At 33.0% G+C, this 12,024-nt stretch overlaps 2 protein-coding genes across 9 annotated transcripts in view; one reads left to right on the top strand and one right to left on the bottom strand.

Annotated features, from left to right (window-relative positions):
• Positions 1–11,302, bottom strand: part of LOC105324075 (uncharacterized) — a 275,728-nt gene extending 264,426 nt beyond the window's left edge. For 5 of the 8 annotated variants that reach the window (XM_066083752.1, XM_066083773.1, XM_066083757.1 and 2 more), the window contains exon 1: positions 11,153–11,302. The gene's annotated coding sequence lies outside the window, so the exon portion shown is untranslated. Of the gene's footprint in view, positions 1–1,487; positions 1,541–11,152 lie in introns of all 8 variants that reach the window. The other 3 variants (XM_066083768.1, XM_066083790.1, XM_066083788.1) reach the window with 3 other exon arrangements.
• LOC117686942 (uncharacterized) lies at positions 4,572–9,436 on the top strand. The gene is made up of 5 exons (XM_066083750.1): positions 4,572–4,825; positions 5,990–6,167; positions 7,525–7,767; positions 7,930–8,036; positions 8,192–9,436. Exons 1-5 carry the CDS (start codon positions 4,599–4,601, stop codon positions 8,502–8,504), a joined length of 1,068 nt encoding a protein of 355 aa, XP_065939822.1. The 5' UTR covers positions 4,572–4,598; the 3' UTR covers positions 8,505–9,436.
• Positions 11,303–12,024: the final 722 nt, after the last annotated feature.

Raw genomic sequence — 12,024 nt, 5'->3', positions numbered from 1 at the left:
ATTTTGCCAGCTTTCCCTGTGGGCCAGTTAGGAATGAAGGGCCTTGTAGTACATTTACCATTGCCAGTTTTTGAGGTGGCTCATAATTTACCACGATACTGTGCATCTTCTAATGTAGCTATTATTGTTCCATCATCTTTGAGCAAACCATCTGTAATTAATCCAACAAAAGTTTTCAAAGCTTTGAGGTGGTTGTGTGCTAATAATCCTTTATATTCTGATATTTCTTTAGATTGGTATGATTCATCACAAAACTCTTGTTATAATTCTATAAATATGGACCAGTTTCAGTTTCAGGACTTTGGAACAGTTAATTTAAATACTACAATGCCAGATATAAGTATAAGTAATTTTTTATCCCAACAACCATATATGTTACCTCTAGCACAAAACTTTACAAATTTAACAAAGATTGCCAATGGTGAAGAATTAGCTTTTCCTACTTTGTTTCCATATGGAAAATCTGGCTTTACATACCCCCGCCACAAAAAATTAACACTTCTTCAGTACTACAAAGCCAGATTATATAATTTTGATAAACGATGGCGTTCTGATATTTCTTATCTTCTTTCTTCAGTTGGTTCTTTTGAAAGAAACAGATTATTTGAACTTATATCTGTGTACATGAGAATTCGAAAAACTGAAAGACCTATTCATCTTCATGATATTCATCACATTTCTACAAATCCAGATATACTTCAGAATTCTTACATGTTTATGAAAACAATGCGTGGAACTGCAGCATACTGGAAAGATGTATTGTTCAATTTAATTGCTATGCTAAAAAATTTGGGTTGTCCAACACTTTTCATGACTCTCTCTGCTAATGATTACCATTGGAAAGAGCTCGCAAAAACCTTGAAAGTTCCTCTAGAAAATTTACCAAAAGCTGTTCAACAAAACCCCCTGATTACAGCTATTCATTTTGAAAGAAGGTGGAAGGCATTATTGAATCACGTGTTGCTTTCAGGTGAACAACCATTAGGAGAAATTGTTGATTATTTTGCACGTGTTGAATTTCAGTCACAAGGAAGTCCACACTTGCACATATTCTTTTGGGTGAAAAATGCTCCTTCCTTGCAAACTTCTTCTCCTTCAGAATTAATTGCTTATATAAACAGAACCATACATACCACAATACCTAAAAATAATACATCCTTGTATCCTTTAGTTAAATCATTACAAATACACAAGCATTGCAACACATGCAAAAGAAGAAACAAATGTAGATTTTCATTTCCATATACCACTTGCGAGAATACTAGAATTATTCCTGCACTAAATGTTTCTGGTTCTAGACGATTTTATGAAACTAGACGTACTGAGCAAGATTGCATGGTAAATGCATATAATCCTTGTATTCTATTACATTGGCAAGCAAATATGGATATTCAAATGGTTGATGGCCCATTAGGCATTGCATACTATATATGCAGTTATGTTTGCAAAGCCGAGCCCAATATTTTAAAAAATGCTTTAGCACAAACCCTCTCTAACATGAATACTGCTAATGCTGAACCATCTATGCGTAGTCGTCTCTCTAAAATAGGATTTTGCATATTAAAACATAGAACTCTCAGTGCCCAAGAGGCAGCATACCGTATTGGAAATTTACAACTTGTTTGGTACTCCAGAGAGATTGTGCGTGTTATTGCATGCAAACCAGAAAAAAGATTCAAGCGTTTGAAGTCCAAACAGCAGTTGCAATTTTTATCAGACAACACAACTGATGTATTTGACTATAATATTTTTGATTATTATTATGCTCGCCCAGAATCTCTTGAAAATCTGTCTATTTTCAGGTTCATTCGCTTATACAAAGTTTCAAGGCAAATCCCCAAAACAAAGCAGGTTCTTAGATTATCTTTACCTGAAAACATTTTCATTACTGAACGTGCCAAATTTGCAACAGTTAGGGTTACAAAACCTCCCTATGGAACAGACGATTATTATTATGCACTTTTACAACTGTACTTGCCTCATAGAAATGATGAAAATTTAATATACCCTTTTACAAACAGTAAGGAAGCTTTTCTAAATAAATATATGAATTTTGACAGACAAGCCTTGTGTGTTGGGATGCAATTGAATGAATTAGAAAATATTATTCAAGCTGTTCAGTTGTCTAACATAGAAAATTCTCTTTTTGAACAAAGTGAACCTGAAAACATTCACCCACAAGTAATAGATGAATCAGCATTTAATGACTCTGATAGCCAAAATAGTGTTCTAAATAACTTGGTAAGTGATAACTTTCCAAGAACCATAGAACTTTTCTCAGCAGAGCGTCAATGGCATGAAATGGTAACCTCAGTTTCTGACCAAACATTTCGCCTTACTTTACAACAAATGACTAAAGACCAAACAAAAGTTTTTAGATATGTAATTCAAAAATTTCATCAAAAGTCTGTATTCCATATATTTATAACTGGTGGGGCTGGTGTTGGGAAAAGCTTTTTAATAAACCTGTTGACTAAGTACATAACTCTGTGTCAATCAACATTAAGTGGTCATTGTCCAGTTTGTACTGTTGCACCAACAGGAGTTGCTGCATTCAATATTCATGGTAAAACCATACATTCTGCTTTTAGATTGCCAGTGCAGCATTATCAACACACTGATGACTATCCATTATCATCTGCATCTCTTTCATCTTTAAGAAGTCTCTTTACTTCTGTCAACACTTTAATTATAGACGAAATTAGTATGGTTAGTTCTAGGATGTTGGAGCAAATTCATTTAAGATTGCAAGCTATCAAAAGTAATGAACTTCCATTTGGAGGACTAAATGTTATTATTGTTGGAGATTTTTTCAAGTTGCGACCAATTCGTGCAAAATTTGCTTTCACTCACACCACATTGTGGCCTTTATTTACACCCTTCTTTCTCAATGAAAACATGCGTCAATCATCAGATCATTCGTTTGCACAATTATTAAACAGAGTTCGTATAGCCTCTTTGAATCCAGATGACATCAAATTACTAAAAAGTCGTTTAATTTCTGAAAATACACATTTGGACCTTTTACACATATTTCCTTTGTGTCAGCAAGTACAGTTGCATAATTACAAAATGCAGCAATTGCTGCCAGATGAACAATTCCTTGCTAAAGCTTACCATTACTTCTCTGATAATGATGCAACTCCACATAACCCAGTACTAGATAATTCTTTGATACCTCAGGATGATCGCAATGCTGGTGGACTTCCTATTCAACTTAATGTCTCAAGAGGTACAAGAGTAATGTTGTTAAGAAATTTAAATGTACAATATGGTCTAGTTAATGGTGCAAGAGGTACTGTTGTTCGTGTTCATTCCAATGACAATAATGTAAACACCATTGATGTTGCTTTTGACCATTCTATAGATATGCCTCAAGCGCTCTGTTCAAATAATGGTACTTACTGTGTTAACAGAGTAAGACAAGAATTTATCTTTAGAAATAGATATATAATCAGAGAAATGTTTCCTCTGTTACCATGTTGGGCAGCTACTGTTCATAAGATTCAAGGCCTATCATTAGATAGTGCCGTTATATGCATAGACAACTCTATATTTGAACATGGCCAAGCTTATGTCGCCCTCAGCCGTGTAAGAACATTAGAGTCTTTATACCTCTCATCTTTTGATGTCAGTAAAATTACTGCCAATGCAACTGTTGTACAGGAGTATTTAAGATTATACAGATCTCTATCAGATAACACAGATTAAACCTAAATTACATTTCCTTTGGCTAATTGTATTCAGTGTGTTGGCACTCCCACGTGTCCATCTCAACTCTTTTATTCCAAGTATAATCTTCCCATAGTAAAACACTCAAATGACTTTGATTTTTTCTATTTTTAAAGCATTATCTCTTTTCTGTCAAGTAATATTGATCCCAATAGTAAATATCTAGTCAAACATGCAGTTTTGATTCAATTGAAACAAAAGCTTAAATAGTAGGCAGTAGAACTTACATATATCACAGATTATTTCTAGTAGTATTTAGCATTATATGAAAATTACATGAAGTTCAATGACTAAAACGTAAAACTGTATCATACACATCAAACAAGCAAAATTCATAGTATCAAAAGATAAGATTTTTCTCTCATTCATTTATCATCTCTACATTCTCATACTTTCAATGCTTCTAATAGTTTTCTATTGAAAAACATTTAATTCCAACTCATTGATATCAGGATAATTTATTACTTTGTGCATCAACAACGTAAAATATCATTGTTCACTACTCATTCTGGCAGAGTTCAACATAGTGCCAAATGATAATAAAATTGCATGTATAATCATGTAATTCACAAACAAAATCTGTTGTGCAAGTGTGTCAACGTGCCAAATACAATTACCCATTTATTTTGTGTCAAAATGTATTTTTCCTTTAATGAATTTCTTTTTTCAAAATAATTTACAAATTAAGATATTATTACCAGGTAAGTGCTGATAATCAGGTAATTAAAAAATTATCCAAACAGGAAAGAAATTAAATGTTTCTTGTGATGATTCTTATTAAGTATAATCCTTGATTTTTTTGTATGTTATATCATTTCATACTTTTTTTTTCAGGAAATGTCAACACTTTATCCTCCCTAAATGCTATGGAAGGTGAATTTCACATGCGGAACTTCATCACAGCCAAAATATTGAAAGTCGAAAGCCCAATCAAATACAAAAACAAAAAAAGTGAGGAGGGAACTATGTTGAAAGCACTCATTGCAGACGAAACAGCATCAGCTAAATGTTTAGCTTATGACCCAAAGATGTTCCCTTTATTCCAAAAGGATGAATGCATTGTATTACATGATATTATTAAAAAAACAGATGGGTAAGCATTTCGTAAAACATATAAACTTCATTAATTTATTTATTACATTTTTGTGCATGTAGTACATGTATCTTTAATACTTTTTATACCCCTGCTATGAAGGAGAGGATGTATACTGTTTTACACTTGTGAGTTTGTAACAAATTTCTATCTCATTTTTCTATAAGGAACTATTCATTGCACATGCTTACAATTTAAAAGCACTCTTTGGTTAGATGTCATATGACGTAATTCATATATACCTACCAATCGGACGTCAACTTCTTGTTTATTGAAGTCTTTGTGTATATTTTTGTGGGCTCAGTATACAAAAAATTAAAAACATTTTAATGGCTGCCTAAACATGTGGATCACCGTTTGATTCCAGTCAAGTTTGTTATCATAAGGATACTTTTCATTGTCTTCATGCTTTCACAGAAAAGTAAAAAAAAAAAATGGAATTTAAAAATTACTATTGGGTTGTGTACTCATATTAACAAGCATTCTGGAGAGTATTGCATCTATAAGCAATACATGTCCCCTACTGGTTTGTAGAAATTGTGAAAACAATAATGCACTGTTATGCAGAATATCGAACCCGAACTTTAAAAAATTTGAATATAAAAAATTAATTTTCTTGAAAATATGTCAACCAGACGCTACAAAAGTGTAAACTTGACCTGTAGTTTGACATTTTGAAGCTGTACAGCAAATTTCATATTATTCCTCAAACACATAAAGAAAAAAAGTGTGGAAAAATGACGTGGGACAGACAGACTTAGGGACACAGGGGAAAGCTATAGTCCCCTCTGGTGAAAACCGGTAGGAGACTAATAAGCATCAACAATTTGAAAGAATAGAGCAGTTGTTATTTCTAGAACATAAATGATAAAAAGTGTTTTAAAAAAATAAAAATGATAAATAACAATCTGCCCACCCGCCCCATATTTTTTGCAAATCAGGATAAGAATCTAAATATTAATTTTATGTGGTCTTAAGTCTAAATTTTTGTGCCACATGCTGGGATTCACTTTTTAACAAATTCAATGATATTGTTAAAAGTCGACTTTGCTCATTCTGTATATTCACATTAGAACGGGGGTGCTCATTCTGTATATTCACATTAGAACGGGGGTATCACAAGTGACCATTGCCTTACAGATATCTTGTTTGTTTTTTCCTCAGGGTTTTAATCATTACGCATGGGTCTACAGTTTTCGCAACAGCCAAAGACACTGTCACTGTTCCAGCTACAATACTTAGTGCAGTTCAAGAAGCTTCAGAATCCAAGGATGTCAGTATTCTTATAGCAGCAACATCACCAGTCAAACAAGAATTTAGTGTGAAAGGAAAAGTAGTCAGTGTAAGTTTACAAGCATTGGTCCAAACCACTATTTGGAGCATTAATGCTTCCTCAAATATGGCTAATTTATGCTATGTCTGCTTATTTCTTATAAAGTGATAACTATTTCATACTTCATTGTTACCAACATTTACTCAGGATAGTGAGCAATAGTCAATTCTTTGAATCTAATAAGTTCGCTGGACAAAAAAGCAAAATAAAAACCTATTCTGTTAAAGCCAACATAAATTCATAAGTACACATTATTTCCTTTTCATCTCTGACTACCACCATATTAGTTGTCAGTTTCAATTCTTAGGCTCATAGCTACACATACCCTATATAAGGCCATGAGCAATATTCATGCTTCACTGCAGTCAAGTATTTCATTAACCTGAACATGTTATATTTGACAAAAAAATTGTAGAAACCCATTTTGAACAAAAATATGGCAACCACTTCACCAGAAAGGAATATCCAATGAAAGACAAACTTAACAGACTAAAATCTAGGCACACTTTCAAAATTCCTTGATCATTGTAGAACATTTTTCTGGGTCCACCTGTTATAACATAGCAGGTGCCCAAACCACCATGCAGTAATGGTATTGACTTTAGGAAACAAACTGTTTTGTGGAAACTTATGAAAACAATGTTAGGTTGTTACTTTTATGGATATACTATCACTTATCTACTGTGTTGAATGTAGTGTTGCCAGGGTCTACAATAAAATGCAGACATCATGTACTTTGTATGAACTACACAGCTGTTCGATGTGCACACGAAGTAAGGTAGTACTATCTGAGCAAGATAATGCGGATGCATTGAAAAATATTTAAAAGAATTAACCAATTTTTTAAGTTTTATTGATTGTAGTTTCCTTTAATCTTTTTTACAAACATATAAATACAATGTGTAGTTCTATCATTCTGAAGTCTGTGCAACCCGATTGTCTTGATAAAAAAAAAACAACCAACACTAAATTTCTCAGGCAGTATATATATACCCCAGTTGCAGTTGAGAAGTGATCAAAACTAATTTGGCGACCAAATGATTCATGTCAGCTTTAATAACACATAAACAGTTTTTACTAGAATGATGGACCCATTGATGATCACTTGACACAATCTGAAGTACCCTAGAAACAGTTCATATGAATGACAGACACAAACACAGAAAAAAATGAATGTGAAACGCTGGTTTCCCAACATTTAAAAAATTAAAATTCAGCATGTTTCTGCACATTCCTCAATTTTCTCTTTATCCATCATTGACCTTCATTTTTAGATTATTGTGTTGTATCTTCTGCAAGTGATATGCATTCTGTTTAAGAACTCTTTTATTTAAAATGATATATATTTCATAAACCATTATTACAGGTTGGACAATTGACAACAAAGAGAAAGAGGTCAAGCAATGAAGAAATTCCTTTCAAGCAGTTGAAGTTGAAAGACAAATCCAGCTCTATTAAAGTAGCACTTTGGAGGGATTTAGCCACCACACCCATAGAAAAGGGAAATTATGTCCATCTCAAAATTTTTTATAAAACTTCTACATTTGACTCCAAGAAAGAAGACCAAGTTCCAGTTTTGTCAAATTCAACAAACAAATCAGCTGTACTGGTAAGGAATTTTCAAGAATATCCTCAAGTAGTGCAACCTTCAAAAGAAGCACAACATAATTATTAAACTTTAGTATTAGCAAAACTTTTCATTGCTAAAAAGTATATAGTCGCACTGAATACAGCTGTAACTACTTAATATACTAATTAAACTTGATTTTAGTTCCTCCAGCCTCACTCAGACATTTCTTCTTCCGAAGAAGACATTCCAGAAGAAGACAACAACCATGTCGGTCAGATATACGGCATACAGAACATTTACACCTACAGGTAAATGAAAATAAAATTTATAAGAATATTGCAGACTTGTACATGCAAAAAATAATTAACATTACAGAATTTAATGTATGCCAATTTCTCTTTCATTTCCAACTCACCACTCAAAACATACATATATATGTGCTGAATAATTTCTTTCCAACTAGATGCTGCATTAATGAAAAATGTACAAAGAAAAAGATCAATGAAATGATGACCTGCACAAATTGCCATATCAAATACAGTGACACTAGTGCCGGACATGCTGTTGTTGTTAAACTTCTGATGAAGAACAGCAGAAATAATATGCAGATTTTCACAGCCTTTACAGATGCCATTGAACAACTATTCACATCAATGGGGAAAACTGCAAACTTTTCTGATGCCGTAATACTCCTCCAAACCTTTAAAGAACTCTTACCAGTTCCTGTGAAATACACCCCAAAGGGTGACAAAATTTCCTCATTGCAAGCTGTTTAGACAGTAAACTTTCCATTCATTCTTCTGTCAAGCATTTAAAAACTTTCAATCCCACATGTAAGTTTTGTAGTACACTGTACATTATTGTATTGATATGTAAAACCTATTTTAAAAATGACACTAATTGTACATGCTGAAGATCAAAAGGATTTCTGTTTTTCCATTTGAAAGTAGAAAACATTTCTTTGATTTCTTTTTTTTAAATTCATTGCCGTCATCATGATCATATTGACTAGTTATTCCATATATCTTGATGTTCTCTTCATTGGGCTGTCAACTTTTCAAACCATCACCATTTAAAATAAATTCAATTATGTGGAAAAAGCTTGAACAGTTTCAATCTCGCAGGGAAGTTTTATACATAATACATTATTGTATTGATATGTAACCTATTTGAAAATTGCCACTAATTGTACATGCTGTAGATCAAAAGGATTTCTTTTTTTTCAATTTGAAACCAAAATAGGTTTCTTTGCTTTCTTTTTTTTTCATTGTTGTCATCATTGTTATATTGCCTAGTAATTCCATTTAACTTGACTTTCTTTTATTGGACAGTATCGCATGTGCCATTATTGACAGCTATTTTTGATGAGACTTGTACATTTAAGCAAGCTACTCCAGACTAAGGAGCATTGATCCTGTAAAATGTGTAAGCTAATATAAAGGTACAGTGTATTGGTCAAATACATGTACATGATTCATGTTTTTAAGACTATAATTTTATTGTGTATATCCTCCTCTGCATTGCTTATGTCGAGAATGAAAACAATTGCAAAAAATGTTGCAGTTAAATATATATGTTGCAATTTCAATCTTCTTTTTTTATTCTTTCAAATGTTTAAAACAATATACTTGAAACTTGATAGCATATTACATAGGCTTCAAGCTCTACTTGTGTGTTACCAGTTCTAGCAGGACTGGTCACACGCCAGTAGGGTGAAAACAATTCAAGGAGGGTATTTACCTATTCTCTTCTTGCCATGTTAACGAAGTTTTACAGTTCACCTTATTTCTAGCGGACATTATAAAAGTTAAGAGTTTATTTAGTTTCTTACATTAACTTACATTAACAATGACGATAAGTTTAACAAAATTTAAGCAAGCGTTCTGTAATCTACTCTTTGAGAAACATCTGTAGACTCTAGTTAGCATGTCGCACTTGTATTTCAATCTAAATCGTTTAACCAGCAGAATTGATATTTAACGAATGTTGCATGTTGACAATATTCGTCGAAGGACCTGTTCTACTCTTAAGTAATTACTTAGGAAATATAACACCAATATTCGGCTCGAACGGCTGCTTGGTCTGATAAAACCAATATTTCTCACTTTGGAAAACCCATAAGGCCTACCATAAAAAGTTGGTTTCTTGAAAATGATTACCATACTTTCACTTTCATACCGGAAATGCCTATTGTCAAGTCGTACATAAAATTTCTTCCTACGATCTTGTTATTTAAACGATATGTTAATAATTTTGTAACAAATTAAACAAAATATACTTGAATATTATTGGGTTTGTTCTTTTAACATTCTAAAGAAGTGTACGAACTGCGATGAACATTACTTCAGTTGTACGAGTGTTTTTCGCCTTCATATAAGAGATTTGCACCAGTCATGCTACAATTAAGTTGCGCGAGATGACAAAGAATGATTACTATATAAATGATAATCTTAACTTTAACGTATACAAACAACTCATACGTGTATGTTATTACAAATAAAACTACACGTTCATCCTACCTAAGCAAGCAATCGACACTACTCGGGCTTTTCTGCTCCACAACTGAAAAATACTGTCTTTTAATCGTTAAAACGATCAGCAAAATAACCCAGTTAATCACGAATCTTGCTTTGTGTATATAAAAATAGCTACAGCGCTAGCTCACCTATCTTTTTTAAAAGATAAACTTGTATACACAATATAAAAGTCACACAGAGGTGTGAACGATTATCATGATTAAGCACATATATATTGTTTAAGCAATACGGTAGGATATATCCAAATCTTAAGGAATACATGTAATTACACTGACGATAGATGGACCGTAACATTAGCGGGTGAAATGAAATCTCCGGTGAACTATTTCATATACAGTATTATATACTACTTTAGACTTGATCAACAACAAAGACACAGGGTTGCATGTGCTACCGTATTCATGCCTCCAGGCTAGGTTACTATTCCCCAGTGAACACCAGTTTGTATACATGGCAGGGAAGTGATAAGCAAACGATCTTTAATTAATCCGGTCGTACAAATTAGTGCATAGCAAATATAATTTAAGGAAGAAATTTTCAACAAGTCCCGGGGTTGAGTATTGGGGGACTCTCTACTTGCACCTGTAAACAATACATTTTTATGTATGCAAACGAACAAAAAGTGTAATCTAAGTTAGATTCTAACCGCTCAAGACAAGTTTTCTGAACTCGCAGACTTGTACCCCATGTACTGTACAGCTGAAGAATGACACTTGCATTCCGAATCGGTGCATGGTCAAAAGGCAGCCGTTTGACGTTTCAGCCTAAGAACGTCCGCCATTTTTTCTTAATTGTACTTTTAGTTCGATAGTCTTTGCTTCCTCGTCATATTTTTATAAATATGCCATACTAATTACTGCTAATAAGAAAATATACTCAGTACTTACCCAAGTTACTGCTGTACTCCGCCATTGATATCCAACAATGCATTGCGTGCATCACAAAACCGTTTTGTGGGACACCCCGCTGGATGTTTATAGATAGACAAGTTGTTCAAAGCAAGTGGCTTTGACGCGATGTTCTAAAAATAGATTTTGAGTTGTGGGACATTTCTCAATATATCCGTGTGGGTCAAGAAACATTTTTTTTTTTTATATTAATAATACCATTTTCAACCTCCCTGTGAATTTTGAACTACATGGTTTATGGGTCAAAATATAGATGACCCATAAACCACCTAAGGATCCCACAACGTGAGTCTGAGATACATGAAATAACCCACAACACGGATTTGTATAACCAGTGGCGTAGCTGCCGTTAGGCACTTAATTAAGGCACGTGACTTCACATCATTTTAAGACAAAAAATTAAAAATGTTAAAATGTCACATTTAAAAAAAAATTTAAAAAAAAGCACACGGCAAATATATCTTTCTTTTTCCTATTTCAAAACTCTGATTGTTTGAGGTCACAAATATGTGACATCGATGATGCTAATTATTGCGCAGTCAATCAGTGAAAAACATGTCGGGCAATAAACCAAAAGTAAGACCACTGAATGAAATGTTTAAAATCATATTCAAAGATCGAGGCATATTGCGATCTCAACTATCATTGACAAATTTGCGGCTAATAAAAATAGACGCCTTAAATAAACTTCGTGTAACATAATGTACGACTTAAAAAAACAAAGCAATATATCTATTTTCTTATTATTATCAAAATTTAAAGTAACCATTACAACTGTTTTTGAATCATGACATTCAATTACAAAGTTTTAATGTTTTCCCTTTAATAGTAAACTAAACTATAGAGACAGA

This window comes from Magallana gigas, chromosome 1 (assembly GCF_963853765.1).
Source record: "Magallana gigas chromosome 1, xbMagGiga1.1, whole genome shotgun sequence".
In the NCBI taxonomy this organism is placed as follows: domain Eukaryota; kingdom Metazoa; phylum Mollusca; class Bivalvia; order Ostreida; family Ostreidae; genus Magallana; species Magallana gigas.
This window is presented reverse-complemented; position numbering and strand designations above follow the sequence as displayed.